The 20500-nt window shown below is 38.4% G+C and overlaps 1 protein-coding gene across 2 annotated transcripts in view; it reads right to left on the reverse strand.

Moving 5' to 3' along the window:
• The window catches only part of LOC149456907 (A-type potassium channel modulatory protein KCNIP1), a 451873-nt gene extending 432161 nt beyond the window's left edge, over positions 1 to 19712 (reverse strand). Inside the window, exon 1 of one of the 2 annotated variants that reach the window (XM_089684303.1) lies at positions 19190 to 19712. In XM_089684303.1, coding sequence (XP_089540429.1) covers positions 19190 to 19250 — 61 coding nt within the window. In that variant the 5' untranslated portion in view covers positions 19251 to 19712. The remainder of the gene's footprint in view (positions 1 to 19189) is intronic. The other variant, XM_089684302.1, reaches the window with a different exon arrangement.
• Between the last annotated feature and the right edge of the window lie 788 nt (positions 19713 to 20500).

Raw genomic sequence — 20500 nt, forward strand, 5'->3', positions numbered from 1 at the left:
GCGAATGTCAGTGAAGTGGGGTCTTTATTGTGGAATAGATAATAGTGTTTTGACAGGGAATGCTCCCTGTACCCCTTTTTAATATTACTGACATGCTCTCTCAAACGATCTTTTAATTTCCTTGTAGTTCTTCCAATATACTGCTTTCTACACGGGCACTGCAACAAGTAGACCACAGACCTACTGTTGCACGTGATGAAGCTATCAATGTTATAGCTTCTTCCTGTAGCTGTTGAGTTGAACTTATCAACACTCTTTTTTCTAATTCCATTACATCTGCAAATGATACATTTGTTACATGGAAAAAATCCTCTAAGTCCTGAAAAAAACGAAAGACTAATAGGGGGATTGACAACATTGGGGGCTATCCTGTCTCTCAATGTTGATGCCTTCCTGAATGCTATTTCGGGCTTATCAGGTAAGAAATCCGTTAAAACAGGGTCAGCCTTCAATATTTTCCAATTTGTCTTAATAATTTTGGAAACCGCTTTATGTTGGATTGAAAAGCCCGTTACAAATGGGCATACTCTTTGTTGTTTCTGCTTGTTGTCTCCATATAAAATAGAGTCCCTCTCCAAATCGGTTACTTCTTTAATAGTGTTATCCAATTTATTTCCATCATAACCTTTTTCTAAGAAGCGACCTTTGAGGATGGAGGCTTGACGGAGAAACGTATTTTTATCTGTACAGTTTCTCCTGATCCTTAAAAACTGGCTCTTAGGTATGTTATTTAACCACATGGGGTGGTGACAACTGTCAAGGGGGATAAAGCTATTTCTATCAGTAGCCTTAAAAAAGGTTTCAGTGACAATCCTCCCTTCATAGTTGTATAAAGTTAAATCCAGAAAGTGAATACTAGTTGTACTATACTCAAATGTGAGTTGAATATTCATAGTGTTGTAATTTAAAGTATTAAAAAAGTTCAATAACGCCTGTTCCTCCCCATTCCAGATTAAAATTATATCGTCGATATAACGTCTATAAAATAAAAGTTCTGGCCAATCTCTTCCATATATAATGTCTTCCTCCCACCTAGACATGAAGAGATTGGCCAGGCTGGGAGCGAACTTCGCTCCCATTGCAACCCCCTTAGTCTGTAAATAAAATTGGTTATTAAACCAAAAATAGTTCTTGGTCATCGTGAATTCCAACAACTCAAGGATAAAATCTTTCTGTATACTCGGCATCCCATTAAAATCACCCAGATAAAACTTAACCGCTTCCATACCATCTAGATGGTTAATATTAGTATACAGTGATGTAACATCAGCGGTCACTAAAAAAGTGCCATGTTTGATATTGATGTTATTAATGTCCTGTAAAACCTGTTTCGTATCACGTAAATACGAGGGGGTATTCGTGACTAGAGGTTGCAAGAAATGGTCAATGTATTCACCCGCTCTAGATCCTAGTGAACCAATGCCACTGATGATAGGCCTTCCCGGAGGGTTAGTCATACTCTTATGTATTTTTGGTAAAATGTAGAGTATGGGTAATCTCGGTGCAGAGGGGCATAAAAAGTCTTTCTCTTTCTTATTTATGATCTTATTATCATAACCTTTGTTTAAAATATTTTTCAATAATTTTTTATAAGAATAAAGCGGATTTTTCGATAAAAGTGAATAAGTATCATTGTCACTCAAAATATTATTAACTTCATTAATGTAGTCGGTTTTAGATAAAACCACCACACCGCCCCCTTTGTCTGCCGGTCTTATCACCAGGTCTTTATTTTCCAACAAAGTGTCCATGGCTTTTTTACACCTTACATTGGTTCTCACTTTCTTTACTTCCAATGTATTAAGATCCTTCAAAACTGTATCACGAAAAGCATTAATGTAAGTTAATGACTGTACGGGGGGATTAAATAATGAAGCATTTCTCAAATGAGAATTAATGCTAGTGTTTGAAGGATCATTACGTATAATAGGGTTAGTCAAAAAATACTTTTTAAGGGTTAATTTTCTGACATATTTCCTTATATCAATGTATGTTTGAAATTTACTCAAAGTTGCTGTAGGTGCATATTTTAAACCTTTGCCAAGGAGATTAAGTTCATCTGGTGATAATTCTGTTTTGCTAAGATTAAAAATGCCTATCTCATTCACATTTTTCTTTTTTTCGAATTTATTGGATTTATTGACCCTCTGGCCTCCTCTTTTTCCTCTCCGTGGGCCCTCCTTTTCTGTGCCCGTCCTGGGCCTAAAAAAGGCTGCTGTGTTTGTTTACCCTCACTTTTCTGATTACCAGGGTGAGAGGGGCCAGTTTGTGGGGTTCTAGATTGTTCATAATAAGGTCTAAAACCAGGTTTTTTAAAATTACGGCCATTTTTTCTATTATTTCCTGGAACATAAGGTTTATAATGTTGTTGGTAATAATTACCATTATTTCCACCATTATGGTAATAAGGCCCTGGATAAAAATTATCTCTCTGTTGTTGCCAATTTGGGTGCCAATTATTATTTCGTGAGCCTATGTTATGATCAGCCATAGGGTCCAAAACATCATACCTATTAGATGTAGGTACATTACATTCTGTACGGCGTTTCACAGGAGTTTCATAGTAATTATAATTACTTTTATTGTGTCTAGATGGATGACCTCTGTTATTACGGGGAAATTTAGAGGATTTATTTGAAGGTGTGAAATGAGGCGTAGATGGAACTTGGCTCACAGGTATATTATCCTTATCCTTTTGCCATCTAAAAACATAATCATCCTGATAGTCCTTTACATCTCTAGCATACTTTTTACGTTTTTTAGTCCTTTGTTCCTCCTCTAAATGCTCCATATACGTTTTTAATCGTTCAGACTCTGACTTATATTCGTCTTTATCTTTATGTAATAAAAGCTGTTCTTTAAGCTTATTAATCTCTATATCCAGATAGGAAAGTTTCTTTTTCTTTCTAGATATGAGAAACTTCAATAATTCAATACCAGAGTTGTTAAAAAACTGAAACCATTCAACAGAACTATTAATGTCCTCATTTTCCGGAGGTACATCCCATCGTAGGGATCTCGGGACCATTTTTTCTTTAACATATCTGTCCAAGAATGATATGTCCCATAACGTTCTAATTTCAGCAGAGGTCAGATTTTTTAGATGAACAAACAAACCCTTCAAATTAAATTGCTCAATGGGTGTAGAAAATACATCGTCTGGTATGATGGACCTCATTGATCTAATATCAAATATGTCTGCCATTATTATAATTAATCAGTAGAGGCAAAGATAGAAATCCAGCTGCTACAACTCAATTGGTAATATAGACAAGTCAAAAAAGATAGGGAAAGTGAGCGCTAGATAAAAAAGCTGCTAAGCGCCAATAAGTACCAAAAGACTTAATAAAAAGACATATAAGAAAGGGCGCAGTGCTAAAATAAACTAATAAACATACAAATGTTAGTAATGACAATGTGCGAAGAACTGTGCATGTGAAGCAAAAAAGTCCTCAAAAAATCAATGGTGACTTGAAACACGTGCGTCTTCCGGTGATCAGAGTAGTAAAATTATGCACTCACCAGATGCATAATTCACATATGCATATAGATGGTATCACGATATCCAAGCGAAGCAAGTCTTAGGCGGATAGGGTCATCATCCGGATACATCAATGCGTCCAAGTTTCTCCTCATGGATCGTGTGTTTCCACACTGGAACACCCCTCAGCTGTCCCCTAGGTAACTCTGCAAGTGAAGGACTCAGCAGGGTCCCAAGAAAGAAAGCCAGGATGGTGTGATATCGTTTAAATAAATTTAATGATCCAAAATAAAGACAAGGACTGCATATACAAAATTAACCATATAGGTATAAAAAGATGGCCACCGCTCCATGCGGTGGCGTAATGTCTGGGATATGCTGCTCTTACCCTGACGCGTTTCGTGCCATGTGCACGTATTCATAGGGAGTGTGTCAGCTAACCAGACATCTGCTCCAAGTCCTGTATAAATAGTGTATGGCGATTGTATATTTGTATGTTTATTAGTTTATTTTAGCGCTGCGCCCTTTCTTATATGTCTTTTTATTAAGTCTTTTGGTACTTATTGGCGCTTAGCAGCTTTTTTATCTAGCGCTCACTTTCCCTATCTTTTTTGACTTGTCTATATTACCAATTGAGTTGTAGCAGCTGGATTTCTATCTTTGCCTCTACTGATTAATTATAATAATGGCAGACATATTTGATATTAGATCAATGAGGTCCATCATACCAGACGATGTATTTTCTACACCCATTGAGCAATTTAATTTGAAGGGTTTGTTTGTTCATCTAAAAAATCTGACCTCTGCTGAAATTAGAACGTTATGGGATATCATTCTTGGACAGATATGTTAAAGAAAAAATGGTCCCGAGATCCCTACGATGGGATGTACCTCCGGAAAATGAGGACATTAATAGTTCTGTTGAATGGTTTCAGTTTTTTAACAACTCTGGTATTGAATTATTGAAGTTTCTCATATCTAGAAAGAAAAAGAAACTTTCCTATCTGGATATAGAGATTAATAAGCTTAAAGAACAGCTTTTATTACATAAAGATAAAGACGAATATAAGTCAGAGTCTGAACGATTAAAAACGTATATGGAGCATTTAGAGGAGGAACAAAGGACTAAAAAACGTAAAAAGTATGCTAGAGATGTAAAGGACTATCAGGATGATTATGTTTTTAGATGGCAAAAGGATAAGGATAATATACCTGTGAGCCAAGTTCCATCTACGCCTCATTTCACACCTTCAAATAAATCCTCTAAATTTCCCCGTAATAACAGAGGTCATCCATCTAGACACAATAAAAGTAATTATAATTACTATGAAACTCCTGTGAAACGCCGTACAGAATGTAATGTACCTACATCTAATAGGTATGATGTTTTGGACCCTATGGCTGATCATAACATAGGCTCACGAAATAATAATTGGCACCCAAATTGGCAACAACAGAGAGATAATTTTTATCCAGGGCCTTATTACCATAATGGTGGAAATAATGGTAATTATTACCAACAACATTATAAACCTTATGTTCCAGGAAATAATAGAAAAAATGGCCGTAATTTTAAAAAACCTGGTTTTAGACCTTATTATGAACAATCTAGAACCCCACAAACTGGCCCCTCTCACCCTGGTAATCAGAAAAGTGAGGGTAAACAAACACAGCAGCCTTTTTTAGGCCCAGGACGGGCACAGAAAAGGAGGGCCCACGGAGAGGAAAAAGAGGAGGCCAGAGGGTCAATAAATCCAATAAATTCGAAAAAAAGAAAAATGTGAATGAGATAGGCATTTTTAATCTTAGCAAAACAGAATTATCACCAGATGAACTTAATCTCCTTGGCAAAGGTTTAAAATATGCACCTACAGCAACTTTGAGTAAATTTCAAACATACATTGATATAAGGAAATATGTCAGAAAATTAACCCTTAAAAAGTATTTTTTGACTAACCCTATTATACGTAATGATCCTTCAAACACTAGCATTAATTCTCATTTGAGAAATGCTTCATTATTTAATCCCCCCGTACAGTCATTAACTTACATTAATGCTTTTCGTGATACAGTTTTGAAGGATCTTAATACATTGGAAGTAAAGAAAGTGAGAACCAATGTAAGGTGTAAAAAAGCCATGGACACTTTGTTGGAAAATAAAGACCTGGTGATAAGACCGGCAGACAAAGGGGGCGGTGTGGTGGTTTTATCTAAAACCGACTACATTAATGAAGTTAATAATATTTTGAGTGACAATGATACTTATTCACTTTTATCGAAAAATCCGCTTTATTCTTATAAAAAATTATTGAAAAATATTTTAAACAAAGGTTATGATAATAAGATCATAAATAAGAAAGAGAAAGACTTTTTATGCCCCTCTGCACCGAGATTACCCATACTCTACATTTTACCAAAAATACATAAGAGTATGACTAACCCTCCGGGAAGGCCTATCATCAGTGGCATTGGTTCACTAGGATCTAGAGCGGGTGAATACATTGACCATTTCTTGCAACCTCTAGTCACGAATACCCCCTCGTATTTACGTGATACGAAACAGGTTTTACAGGACATTAATAACATCAATATCAAACATGGCACTTTTTTAGTGACCGCTGATGTTACATCACTGTATACTAATATTAACCATCTAGATGGTATGGAAGCGGTTAAGTTTTATCTGGGTGATTTTAATGGGATGCCGAGTATACAGAAAGATTTTATCCTTGAGTTGTTGGAATTCACGATGACCAAGAACTATTTTTGGTTTAATAACCAATTTTATTTACAGACTAAGGGGGTTGCAATGGGAGCGAAGTTCGCTCCCAGCCTGGCCAATCTCTTCATGTCTAGGTGGGAGGAAGACATTATATATGGAAGAGATTGGCCAGAACTTTTATTTTATAGACGTTATATCGACGATATAATTTTAATCTGGAATGGGGAGGAACAGGCGTTATTGAACTTTTTTAATACTTTAAATTACAACACTATGAATATTCAACTCACATTTGAGTATAGTACAACTAGTATTCACTTTCTGGATTTAACTTTATACAACTATGAAGGGAGGATTGTCACTGAAACCTTTTTTAAGGCTACTGATAGAAATAGCTTTATCCCCCTTGACAGTTGTCACCACCCCATGTGGTTAAATAACATACCTAAGAGCCAGTTTTTAAGGATCAGGAGAAACTGTACAGATAAAAATACGTTTCTCCGTCAAGCCTCCATCCTCAAAGGTCGCTTCTTAGAAAAAGGTTATGATGGAAATAAATTGGATAACACTATTAAAGAAGTAACCGATTTGGAGAGGGACTCTATTTTATATGGAGACAACAAGCAGAAACAACAAAGAGTATGCCCATTTGTAACGGGCTTTTCAATCCAACATAAAGCGGTTTCCAAAATTATTAAGACAAATTGGAAAATATTGAAGGCTGACCCTGTTTTAACGGATTTCTTACCTGATAAGCCCGAAATAGCATTCAGGAAGGCATCAACATTGAGAGACAGGATAGCCCCCAATGTTGTCAATCCCCCTATTAGTCTTTCGTTTTTTTCAGGACTTAGAGGATTTTTTCCATGTAACAAATGTATCATTTGCAGATGTAATGGAATTAGAAAAAAGAGTGTTGATAAGTTCAACTCAACAGCTACAGGAAGAAGCTATAACATTGATAGCTTCATCACGTGCAACAGTAGGTCTGTGGTCTACTTGTTGCAGTGCCCGTGTAGAAAGCAGTATATTGGAAGAACTACAAGGAAATTAAAAGATCGTTTGAGAGAGCATGTCAGTAATATTAAAAAGGGGTACAGGGAGCATTCCCTGTCAAAACACTATTATCTATTCCACAATAAAGACCCCACTTCACTGACATTCGCTGGAATTGATATAGTTAAAACCCATTGGAGAGGCACCAATAAAAAGAGATCAGTCTCGCAGAAGGAATCCAAGTGGATTTACGAATTGGACACTTTTTATCCTAAAGGGCATAATGTAGAATTTGACATCAATAGTTTTATTGATAACAGTTGATTTTGACAATACTTTCAGACACGCTGTCATTATACGCATTTTTTATCTATCTAAGTTGAGTTATATAATCTTGGTTATTACATTTAATATTAGCTTATACTGGTTTTATTACCAGTTTTGCTATCATTCAATTGATGGGCTTGTTAATGATTATCAATAACGTTAGGATTTACATATTGTCTAACGCTTGTTCCCTCACTTTTTATGCATATTTTTAATTAAATTATTCCCAATCAATTTATTATATTATTATCTGTAGATATAATGCAACCTTATATTTATGGATTTTTATTTAGATATTTATTGCATATAATTCAAATATGTAGTTTATCTTGATGCGGCTCTTGGTCACTGTGAGCCATAGTTTACAATGCATTTGTTTCTGTATGGATTTTATGTACTTCATGTATATTGTTTTTAATTTGAGATTTTGTTTTTAATTCTGAGACATTATTTGTTTAAATATCTTAATGTATATCCTGTACCATATATAACTGTATTTATTGCTTATTTGCACGGTAGACACCCTATGATTTTGATCTTTTGCACACCAGCATGTATTATTTGGTATATTTAGAGTATAGTTTTATTACCAATAATCGTGCATTTAATGTATATCGATGTTGATTCATCTATATACTTGGGTTTGTGCTTACAGTGTATTCATATCAACCATTTGGTGTCTACGTTGCATTTTCCGTTTTTTATCCTGCCCTGTAGGTATGGTTATGGCTGACAGCTGTTAGTGACTATTGTGTAATGATATTATGTCCATCACACAGCTGAGTTTGCGGCTGGTATCGTAGCTGCCGATGGTCATTGTTAAGACCACAACAAAATGGCGCTGGACTGTGATGCAGACACCGTAGCGTTGTTTGCTCTGCGCATGCGCGAGGGCGCCGAAAAATGGCGGACGCGCTTACACAATTGCCACAACAAAATGGCGCTGGACTGTGCTGCAGACATCGTAGCGTTGTTTGCTCGGCACATGCGCGAGGGCGCCGAAAAAATGGCGGACGCGCTTATACAATCGCCATACACTATTTATACAGGACTTGGAGCAGATGTCTGGTTAGCTGACACACTCCCTATGAATACGTGCACATGGCACGAAACGCGTCAGTTTAAGAGCAGCATATCCCAGACATTACGCCACCGCATGGAGCGGTGGCCATCTTTTTATACCTATATGGTTAATTTTGTATATGCAGTCCTTGTCTTTATTTTGGATCATTAAATTTATTTAAACGATATCACACCATCCTGGCTTTCTTTCTTGGGACCCTGCTGAGTCCTTCACTTGCAGAGTTACCTAGGGGACAGCTGAGGGGTGTTCCAGTGTGGAAACACACGATCCATGAGGAGAAACTTGGACGCATTGATGTATCCGGATGATGACCCTATCCGCCTAAGACTTGCTTCGCTTGGATATCGTGATACCATCTATATGCATATGTGAATTATGCATCTGGTGAGTGCATAATTTTACTACTCTGATCACCGGAAGACGCACGTGTTTCAAGTCACCATTGATTTTTTGAGGACTTTTTTGCTTCACATGCACAGTTCTTCGCACATTGTCATTACTAACATTTGTATGTTTATTAGTTTATTTTAGCGCTGCGCCCTTTCTTATATGTCTTTTTATTAAGTCTTTTGGTACTTATTGGCGCTTAGCAGCTTTTTTATCTAGCGCTCACTTTCCCTATCTTTTTTGAAATGTGAAGGAACTGTCAGAGAACTGTCAGAAATAGCGGCGCTCTCTGCAGGGACACTTTTTGCCGGCTGTAGAAGGGATGAATATCGGCCGATCGGGAAAAATTCGATTCGTGCATCCGAAGTTTGCTAATTTTCGGATTCGGCGCGAATCAAATTTTTCCTAATATTCGAAACGAATTCCTCTTCGTCATGTTCGATTCGCTCATCTCTAGTAATAATCTTTTGATTAAAGCCAGCCTGATCAATAATTTGCAACTTCTTCTTGAACTTAACTGTAGTGTTACCATTCAGGGGAAGTAAGTGTCCCTATCCGACAACAGCCTAATGATTTTTGTAAAATAAGCATCATGATCTAAGACCACAATGCCCCCACCTTTGTCCGCAGGGCGCACCACTATATCATTACATTTTTTCAGCAGTTCAAGGCCCCTTCTGAATTTTAAATCCATTTTGGGTTTATGCAGTTTTGGATGCTTTAAATCATTAAGAACCAAATCCCTAAACTCACTCACATTGCTTCCACCCAACCTTGTAGGGTTGGCAATTAGGTATCTTTTAATAATTAATTTTCCAATATATTTATGTACATCCATGAATGTCTCAAATTTATTTAGGGGACAATGGGGTAAAATTTTCAAGCCATGATTAAGTATGTATTTTTCATCGTCAGAAAGGACAGCTTTACTTAAATGAATTGGCCCTAGTATGTGTATGTATGAATGTGAGTTAGGAACCTTAGATTGTACACCCCTTGAGGGTTAGGGACTAATGTGAATGTACAATATATATGTAAAAGTGCTGCGTAAATGGATGGCGCTATATAAGTACCTGAAATAAATAAATAATAAATTAATTAATGAGGCACAAATCAACTACTTGCTCTATAGACCTTTTTAGGCTTGAGCTTTCCCTGGGAAAAAAATGTCCAGATCTAAAATTGTTCCCAATATTTTGAGGGGTATAATTTCTCCCTTGCCACCCTTATTGCAATTGTGGGATATTTGAGGAAAATTTTCTTGTTTAATCCACTGAGGGGTTTTCAGTAATATACAGTGGGGATCAAAAGTTTGGGCACCCCAGCTAAAAATGTGTATTAATGTACATAAAGAAGCCAAGGAAAGTAGGAAAAATCTCCAAAAGGCATCAAATTACAGATTAGACATTCTTATAATATGTCAACAAAAGTTAGATTTTATTTCCATCATTTACACTTTCAAAATAACACAAAAAAAAAAATGGCGTCTGCAAAAGTTTGGGCACCCTGCAGAATTTATAGCATGCACTGCCCCCTTTGCAAAGCTGAGACCTGCCAGTGTCATGGATTGTTTTCAATCATCGTCTGGGAAGACCAGGTTATGTCAATCTCAAAGGTTTTAAATGCCCAGACTCATCTGACCTTTCCCCAACAATCAGCACCATGGGTTCTTCTAAGCAGTTGTCTAGAAAACTGAAACTGAAAATAGTTGATGCTCACAAAGCTGGAGAAGGCTATAAGAATATAGCAAAGCGTTTTCAGATGTCAATATCCTCTGTTCGGAATGTAATTAAGAAATGGCAGTCATCAGGAACAGTGGAAGTTAAAGCAAGATCTGGAAGACCAAGAAAAATATCAGACAGAACAGCTCGCAGGATTGTGAGAAAAACAATTCAAAACCCACGTTTGACTGCACGATCCCTTCAGAAAGATCTGGCAGACACTGGAGTTGTGGTACACTATTCCACTATAAAGAGATACTTGTACAAATATGGTCTTCATGGAAGAGTCATCAGAAGAAAACCTCTTCTACGTCCTCACCACAAAAATCATTGTTTGAACTTTGCAAATGAACATATAGACAAGCCTGATGCATTTTGGAAACAAGTTCTGTGGACCGATGAGGTTAAAATTGAACTTTTTGGCCGGAATGAGCAAAGGTACGTTTGGAGAAGAAGGGGCACAGAATTTAATGAAAAGAACCTCTGTCCAACTGTTAAGCATGGGGTTGGATCAATCATGCTTTGGGGTTGTGTTGCAGCCAGTGGAACAGGGAACATCTCACGAGTAGAAGGAAAAATGGATTCAATAAAATTTCAGCAAATTTTGGATGGTAACTTGATGCCATCTGTGAAAAAGCTGAAGTTAAAGAGAGGATGGCTTCTACAAATGGATGATGATCCTAAACACACCTCGAAATCCACGGGGGATTACATCAAGAGGCGTAAACTGAAGGTTTTGCCATGGCCTTCACAATCTCCTGACCTCAACATAATTGAAAATCTATGAATAGACCTTAAAAGAGCAGTGCGTGACAGACAGCTCAGAAATCTCAAAGAACTGGAAGACTTTTGTAAGGAAGAATGGGCAAAGATACCTCAAACAAGAATTGAAAGACTGTTGGCTGGCTGCAAAAAGCGTTTACAAGCTGTGATACTTGCCAAAGGGGGCAGTACAAGATATTAACTCTGCAGGGTGCCCAAACTTTTGCAGATGCCATTTTTTTGTTTTCTGTTATTTTGAAAGTGTAAATGATGGAAATAAAATCTAACTTTTGTTGACATATTATAAGAATGTCTAATCTGTAATTTGATGCCTTTTGGAGATTTTTCCATCTTTCCTTTACTTCTTTATGCACATTAATACAAATTTTTAGCTGGGGTGCCCAAACTTTCGATCCCCACTGTATCTATTGGCCCCATCACCTTCCAAGCACTTGTACCTACAGATCTATGAGCTATTGAATGGACTTATGCTATTGATTTGTTCCTATGTGTTTGCTCTTTTCATATCTGTGTGGTGGGGTTATATGTTCATCTGTTTATATGTTTATGTGTATATATTGTGTAATTCCTGTTCCCTTCACTTCGTATATGAGAGCTAATAATATTTAATTTTTTAAATGCATTCTTTGACATTATGGCCGTTTTTATTATATTGATTGAGGTGGCAGCTCAATTTATATGCAGGCCGTTTGAGACATTGCTGCTTGAAGCACATGTCTGCTGGTAGGAGCGCAGTTTCCATGTTTGGACATTGCGGGCCTAGGTAGGTATGTTACTTTTTACTTTCTGGATGCTATCCTGGTGTTTGGAATGCATCTTGACTAAGTGATAGGGTCCTTCTGGTATGTGTATACTGTAAATAGTGCCGGCCATGCCCCTGATATCTGTCGATGAAGAAAAGTGTAGGGTGAAGTTACGGCATGTGACGTCATCCAGCACAACTGTACAATCCCAATGCACACGTTCCTGTGTTAAAAATGGCTGTGTGTGTGTAAGTGGGTGCTGCAGCGACTGTCAGCTGGAATCGAACAGAATCAGAAAGGGAGAATGTCACCTGCACACCAAGAATCACCAATATGGGTCCAAAGGTTTTAATGAACGATCACATAGTTACAGCAAGGCAACGTTTTGTAATCTCACAGGACCCCTTCATCATTGAAGGAGTCCTGCGAGACTTCGAAACATTGCCTTGATTTACCTATGTGATCGTTCATTAAAACTTTTGGACCCATATTGGTGATCCTTGATGTGCTGGTGACATTCTCCCTTACGTCATCCAGCACAGGCACGGAACGCAGCCATCTTGTTGGTTTGAAACATCTTTGTGACATGCTGGCTTTTATACTGATAAATGTAAGCGCAATACTGAATTAGACTACGTTTTGCAGTTTTACTACACTATGAGATAGCCTTAGTATCTTTTTAATGTATGTCATCTTGAGAAGAGATCTGGCTTATCTGGATTCAGAAGCAAAGTGCTTATACAGCGAACCGATTGGTGAATCTTATCTGGAGGTTTAAAACTGCGCTATTTGACCATTCTGCAGGGTAGTCAAATCCCTATGGCAAGAGGCTGTATGATTGGGGTGACAGTGAAGGATTCTTCTGTTTTGTGTCTCACCTTACAAGCATCAGTAACTACGGATCTATGAGCTATTGCATGGAATTACGCTATTGATTTGTTCCTATGTGTTTGCACTTTTTCATACCTGTGTGATATGCGCTCTTCCATACCTTTGTGGTGGGGTTATATATTTATCAGTTTTTGTTATCTGTATATTGATAGAGCTGCACTTATTACTTATTACTATATCTAAGATATACTAGTCTAACAGTGTACAAAAACAGATGAGCCCTATGATCACTATAGGTAAATTATATCTAAAAAATTGTGAGCTTGCCAATCAGACACTAAGCTGTGCATTGCTATATGTTGGTGAAGAATTTGGCCCTGATCATAGTTGACTGGGAGTATCTTATGTGGAGTGTTGCACAGTCAGCACAGAATGACAACACTGAGGGACGTTTGGCCATAAAGGAATGCAAAGATAATCCTTGCTCCCCCTTCATCACCACCTGCCCCCACAGACTCATGAAGTAACAGGGAAGGCAAGAAAAGCTGCACCACAGAAAAATTAGGGAAGTGAAATATGCCTAGGCTATGTCCACCATCTTTCTCTCTAGGGAACTGAATTTTCAGACTTTCCTGTTTCTTTCCTAGCAGGCAGTTTAGTATTAGATGGCAACTGTAAAACATGAGCTATTTACAATGCTACTATACCATTGCATAGTTAAAAATACAAACCAGCATATGAGTGATATGTAAGCACAGTCAGATAGTAAACTTTTGCATTTGTTTACAAAAAAGCTTTTGTTTTACCTAGGAGACCTCTGCACCTGATGCCATACATACCCAAAATGCACACACCTGTACCTATGACCTCTGAATCTGAATGCCATAGCAGCCTTCACATCTGAATGCTGATACAGCATCTATGTGAGTGTCTTGTATACCTAAGCTCCCCAAACGTCTACAGTTAAATGCACTATTAAGCAGAAGGGAGCTGGGTAAAACATTACTATTTTACAAATGACAAGTGTCCTGCCCAATGTTTGAAGCCTGACTCCAATAACAGAACATCCATATTGCCTACCTATACCTGTTCTGTTAGGACATCCATGTGAAAGATTTTTTATAATGTGCTGCAGGGTCTAGCCATTGTGTATACACTGGCCCCTTTTTTATTTATTACTCTCCATGTGTGTGTCACTGTACTTTTAGGTGTTTTTTTTTTTTTTGTTTTTTTTTTACACCTCACAGGAAAGGCATAGGCCTTTAGGCTAGGAGGTGGAAAAAGTGTGTCTTGCACTTCAGAGGGGTCAAGGAAAAGTCTCTTCGGGAGGGGACTATATGACACACCCTACTGAAGTTGTTGCTGTGACACACAAAAAGGTATACCTGCTTGAAAAATACTCTTGGATGTCTCCAATATCTGCTATAGAAGTCCGCAAAACACTCACTCTGTCATAATATAAATATGGAAAATTTTTAGTAACGACCACCAGGATGTAACTGTCCCTGATAACACTCTGAAAATCTCTCCCTAATCTGCTGTAGTACTTTAAAATAAACTCAATGGGTATGACTACCTGTACCAATAAAAATATGTTTTTCAGCTATCAGCACCAGCTTCTAAGTGTCCATATTAAAACTCTCAGATGCAATGAGCATTAAGACTCAGCATGAACATCTCACTTTCCCTGCCATATACAAGCTTTTTCTAACTACTCCATATCTTTTTTAACACACACTGCAAAAAGGCTTTTAGGAATCCTGAATTGTGTAGGGAGGGGGCTAGCATGTTGGAAAACTCCCATGATTGGCCCTTCCCAGCCATATGGCCCTTCCAAAGTATATGACTGGTAATAGTTGCTAAGACAGCGAATGATTGCAAAGGCTTTCATTTTTGTCAAACTACAAACAGCCTGAGTTTGGCTCAAACTCATAGTTGACCCAAAGTCAAAGCTCATCTCTACCCACTGACACCAATGATTTTGCTTGTATTTTAATATTTTTTTGCTGGGAATTTCATGACCTTCTATTGCAGCTGCTGCAAGAATATTTTGTATATTTGCCTTTTTCTATACTATATTTTCTATACTATATTACTATAAATTTAATCTGCTGCAGCCCTGCAGAGGAAAGTGTGAAAAAACAATCCACCCTGTATGTAAATACACTAGGTATGGTATGGCACTGCTTTGCCATGCTGACCTTATTACCATGGATGAAAGAGATGCACAACACACACACCATGTACCCCCTACCTTCATTAGATTAAATCCCATTGTGGGTCCCCTAAGTAGGACACTGAAGGACAGCTGTGTTATGTGGAAGATACTCTTAAGGGTTAGCCAAACAGATCAATGAGAACCAAACAGTGACATAAAAAGGCAATAGAACTTGGAAACACTGCTGACAGGAATAGTGCACGTATAGGGGCTAAATAACAGTTATATAAACAATTCCAGTTATTAAGCATAAACAAATCAAAACCAAATCAGATCTAAGCTATTGGTGCATCTCTCCCTCTGCTTTCCCCACCTAAAAAGGGTCCCTGTCTCCTATGATGCAATGCCAATACACATTGTTTTAATGAATCTGTCCATGTTTCTGAAGAAGCTAACCTGACAATGTGCCAATACAAAGCCACCAGCTCTGTATTGTTTCTTGTAAAACTATCCATATAAAAATAGGGTTTATGTCAAACGCTTGAAGAGATTATACTCTACTTTAGCATTTATAATGGGTAAATGTATGAAGTACAAAACATGTGACATGGGATAGGCAACTAGAGATAATGTTTAGACTTCATTGTATAGGATTGTTTTTTTTACTAAATGTGATGTGATACCATATTTTCTTTTATTTTGCAAAATTTTTTTTATAGCTTGTCAATAAAAAAATGTATTTTTACAGGAAGACAAATGTGTAAATAATGTTTGTAACCAAACCAGCATAACAAATATCATGCATTTTAATTCAAGTGACAATCAATAGTCTCAAAGTGACAATCAATAACCTCAGCTATCTTCTGGATATGGGTATATGGAAATAATGACTTCAAATAGGATATTGACAAATGCTCCATGCATATTCAGCTCCTTGCCATTGATAAATGAGGCTGCCCATTACCTTGAAGGACCCATGAAAGGCATAGGAGCTTCCTGGTTGAAGGTGGTATTGATCATTAGTGTGCTCTGGATGTCAGAGATCCCAGGACACTTTGGAAGATCACTGAAACTATGAGCAGGCACCTAGATGTGTTTTTATATCCCACCTAAAGGCTGTTCACTATGCCCCAACTAAATTTACAGTGACCAAACAGTAGCATTAGTAACGGGATGATAAATACAAATATTATTTTTATGTGATCACTAAAAGCATTATATTAGTTATTCCAATTATACATACCTAAAGCTGAACTGCAGGCGTCGCTAAAACTTTTATTTTATTAATTTTTTTCTAATGGAGTAAACAATGGTTAAAATCCATTACTGTTTTTTGCCACCTGTGTCCCATTGGTGAGATTCCCCTTTGTTGCTTATACTATAGTCACAGCAGGAAGCAAGAGGGAATCTATAAGTGAAGACATTACATTTTTATTTTATTTTTTTATATTATTATTAATGTTTTGTTTTTTTTAACATACTGTCACCCTAGCAGTACCATATCACCATGACACTGTACTACTTGCGGGGGGGTGTTGAAGATTTTTTTTTTCTTACACTGATTGCTTTTACACCCATAAAGGCTGTAAAAGCAATAATTTCTCCTCTCTGGCTGCATTCTTGCAGCCATTGAGAACTACTGTGTGAGCTGTGATTGGTCACAGCTTGTCACATGGTACAAGGCTGTTGTGAATAGCCTTGTACCATGGGACCTCTGTGATCATTCACAGATTTCACACGTAGTAAGCAATGATGTCAGAAGTGACATCTTGCTTACTACTCTGCATGTGATCACTGATTGGCCAATCAGTGATCACATGATCCAGACCTCGCAGAGAGGTCCCGTATGACAATCGGTGTTCCACTGTGTCCGGAGGACACAGCGGGCACCAGATCGCAGTGCTGTGCTCTCCCAAGAAGCGCGCACAAGCAGGGGGCGGGGAGGCCATTTATAAATGGCCACCTGACCCTGCACTGCCACCGTCCAGCCGTTTATATACAACGGCCGGATGGGAGGTGGTTAAAAAATTGTGGCAGCGAGTTCAGGGAGAAGATTCCCGGCTTGCCATCACCAGAGCTGGCACAACGGGAGAGGCTGCAGCAGTGGGAACATGTTACATGTTACCCTAAAAACAGGTAGAACATGTAACTTTTTTTATTTTAACTATACTCACCTAGGTGGATACAGCATCCATCAGATGCTGCATATGTCCCCCAACGGCTCTAGGGGTGAGAACTGAATTATTATTATACAGTATTTATAAAGCGCCAATAGTTCGCTCAGCACTGTACATTACAAAGGGGGACAGAACATGTGACAGAACAATACCAATACAATGCAAAACATGAGAGGATTGAGGGCCGTGCTCAATCTAGGAGAACTGAATGATCAAATACTGCTGATTGCTCAATTCTCCCTGCAGCTCTGAGCAGACAGCAGTGACTGTCAATCACCAGGGCTCATTGGAGTGCTGGAGCAGCTAGCTTAGGCTCTTGGCGGCTCACTGGGAGGCTGAACCAGGTGCTGGTCCAGGATCCTGGGTGGATCTCGATCATATGGTTGCAGACTTTCCCTGGCCTGAACCGGCTGAATGACATCAGCTGACAGCAGACTTTATCCCGCTGTTGGCTGAAAACAGGTCACAAGAGTGCAGAACAAACTGCACTCCTGTCACGCAGGAGAAGTACAGCCAAACTAACTTTGGCTGTACTTCTTTACATTTATCTGTATTTAAATCCCTTGCAAACGCCTGTGCTGCGTTAAAAATATATATGTATACTCATCTTAAAAAAAAATGTATGGTTGATATAAAATAGTTTAATAAATACAAAAGTAATACATATCAAACAAAATAAACAAATAAATATATCCAGATTCCAGCATTTTCTATACTCACAGATAAGTTACCGGCAAACTAATAAAATACTTGTGCCTGAGCTTCATCTGTCATCAGTGGGTACCTTCATTTTTTTTTTTTGGTAACTGTATAATCAATGTAGATAGTTTTCTACAGCTTCAGTTTAGGTTTTTGATAAGGAGTCCATCTGAGCAGTGTAACCTCTGGAGAATTTTCCACAATGTTATCAACTAGTCCTTTTCTGACCTGAGAACGCTTTTACAGTTACTGTAAAACTAAGCGCAACATTTTTTCCGTCACGGTGGAAATATAATTAAGTACGTGTGATAAATAGCCAAAGCAGACGTAATTAAAAGGCTGGAAGGATCAGCAATACGTTGAATAGGGCTGTGTTTAATATATGTTGCCAGTGAAAGCTAAAGGGAAGGAATGTACATTTCAATCACTGATTATCACAAGTCTGTTTTGTAGTTATGAGAAGTAAAAACAAAACTAAGCTACTCAGTACACAGACATATTTATTTTTTATACACAAGATTCATTGCTTACAATAACAAACACAATTCTATTATGAAGGGCTTGGTTGCAATCATATGAAGTGATGTTGCTTTTGAGTAATGATATATATGTGTGACATGAATAAAAAAAAAGCAGATTATGGATGATTTGTTGTTTTCTGAAACTGGATAGGAATGCAGAAGGGGGGAGCATGATTTAGGAAACAGGATGTGATGTAGGTACAGAGACATCTTCATCCCTTACATAAACCTGAAGCATCTCACCTACTTTCCCTGGCCAATTCCTGATGACATCTCTGTCATATTTGTCCAAGTAGACATGTTCATTTCCTTCTGACACGCACATGGCAATTGTATGGCATCTATGTCACATCACACACTGTTCAGAGTGCTGGCTTCATGTGAAGGCATACTGGACTCATCACATTAGCATAACCTGTGTCAACAAGCCATGAAAGCAGGGAGAGAACAGAAGAGAAAACCTGTTCTCCATCAGGTTCCCAGGCACCTGAGCATGTCCTCAGCCCCACCATTGATGGCATCAATAGAAAAGGAATTCCCAGAACGGCAGGAACCTTACCTTTAGAGGGTCTTCTCTGCTTGGTCTGCAAAGAGGAGAACGTGCCCATCACTGCACCCATCTTGGAAGAGATTGTGTGACTTTATTTATTTAGATCCCTCTTCAATGAAAAATCCGTTTGGACTGACTACTCCAGGAGAAAAAAGAAAAGACTGCAGCTAGCTCAGCCTTCAGCCAGCCTTGTGCTGTGAGCTGTGCTCCCCCTCTCCTCTTCAATCAGCACACATATACACACACACTGACTGAGAGGCTGCTACTGCTGCTGATTCTGCTGCTACTGCTCGGTTATTATTCTAAACATCTCTCCAGCAAAATGGAAATGCTGTGGAGTCCCTCACACCAGAGCTGCCAGGAGATTGCATTCAAATGAATGGGGGGACTGAGGAATACAGCCAGACTGCTTTTTATTCCTCTTTCTCTCTTCTCTGCTCGCTTATGGCTCCCATGACTAGTCTGGAAACAAACACGACCAATGGATTTCTCCCAGTATACCGATCTACAGTGCTCTGGAATATGGAGAGGGGCTGCTCTGCTAAAAGGGACGTGGAAACCATCTGCTTAATACAAAGGATAGCAAGGAAACGGGCAATGGGAGCAGCTTTTAGAAATGGGAGATGGGCCATTTTTGAACATAAAGACAGGATTTGACAATTGGATATGGAATTTCTCATTTATTTTTTCAACTAGGGTTTACATCCAGCATTATTTCTAGGAACCCTTAAAATAACTTTCCTGATGCCAACGTGGCAGCATACTACCACAATGTAGGGTTGAACCGATACCGATGCCAGTACTGGTGCTGATACTGAGCATTTGCACGAGTACTTGTACTCGTGCAAATGCTCCAATTCCCTACATTTTCAGTGTGATTTGAGTCCATACAAAATGAATGAGCTCAAATCACACTGCACAGAATTGCATGCAATTTGAACAGGAATACAGTGCGATTCCTGTTCGAATCGCTTGGAGGTTCCTGCACCGAACCCAGGCTTGTCATAGTGACTTCAGTCTGGGTTCCCACAGGAGTGGTGCGGGAAACTGCCTGCAATTCGGACAGGAAACGCACCACATTCCTGTTCAATTTGCATGCAATTCTTTGCAGTGTAATTTGAGCCCATCCATTTTGTATGGTCTGAAATCGCACTGCAGAGGTATTGGTAATTGATATCGGCGAGTACTTGAGCACAAGTATCGGAACTTGTACTCTCTGGTAAAAAAAACCTGTATCAGTACAACCCTAGTTGTCACTTCAAGCCAGACCCAAAAACGTTAGAGGTGCACAGCATTTTTTTTTTTTTACTATACACCAGG

This window comes from Staurois parvus, unplaced genomic scaffold, assembly GCF_062004578.1.
Source record: "Staurois parvus isolate SC_StPar_1 unplaced genomic scaffold, SC_StPar_1.0 ptg000343l, whole genome shotgun sequence".
NCBI lineage: Eukaryota > Metazoa > Chordata > Amphibia > Anura > Ranidae > Staurois > Staurois parvus.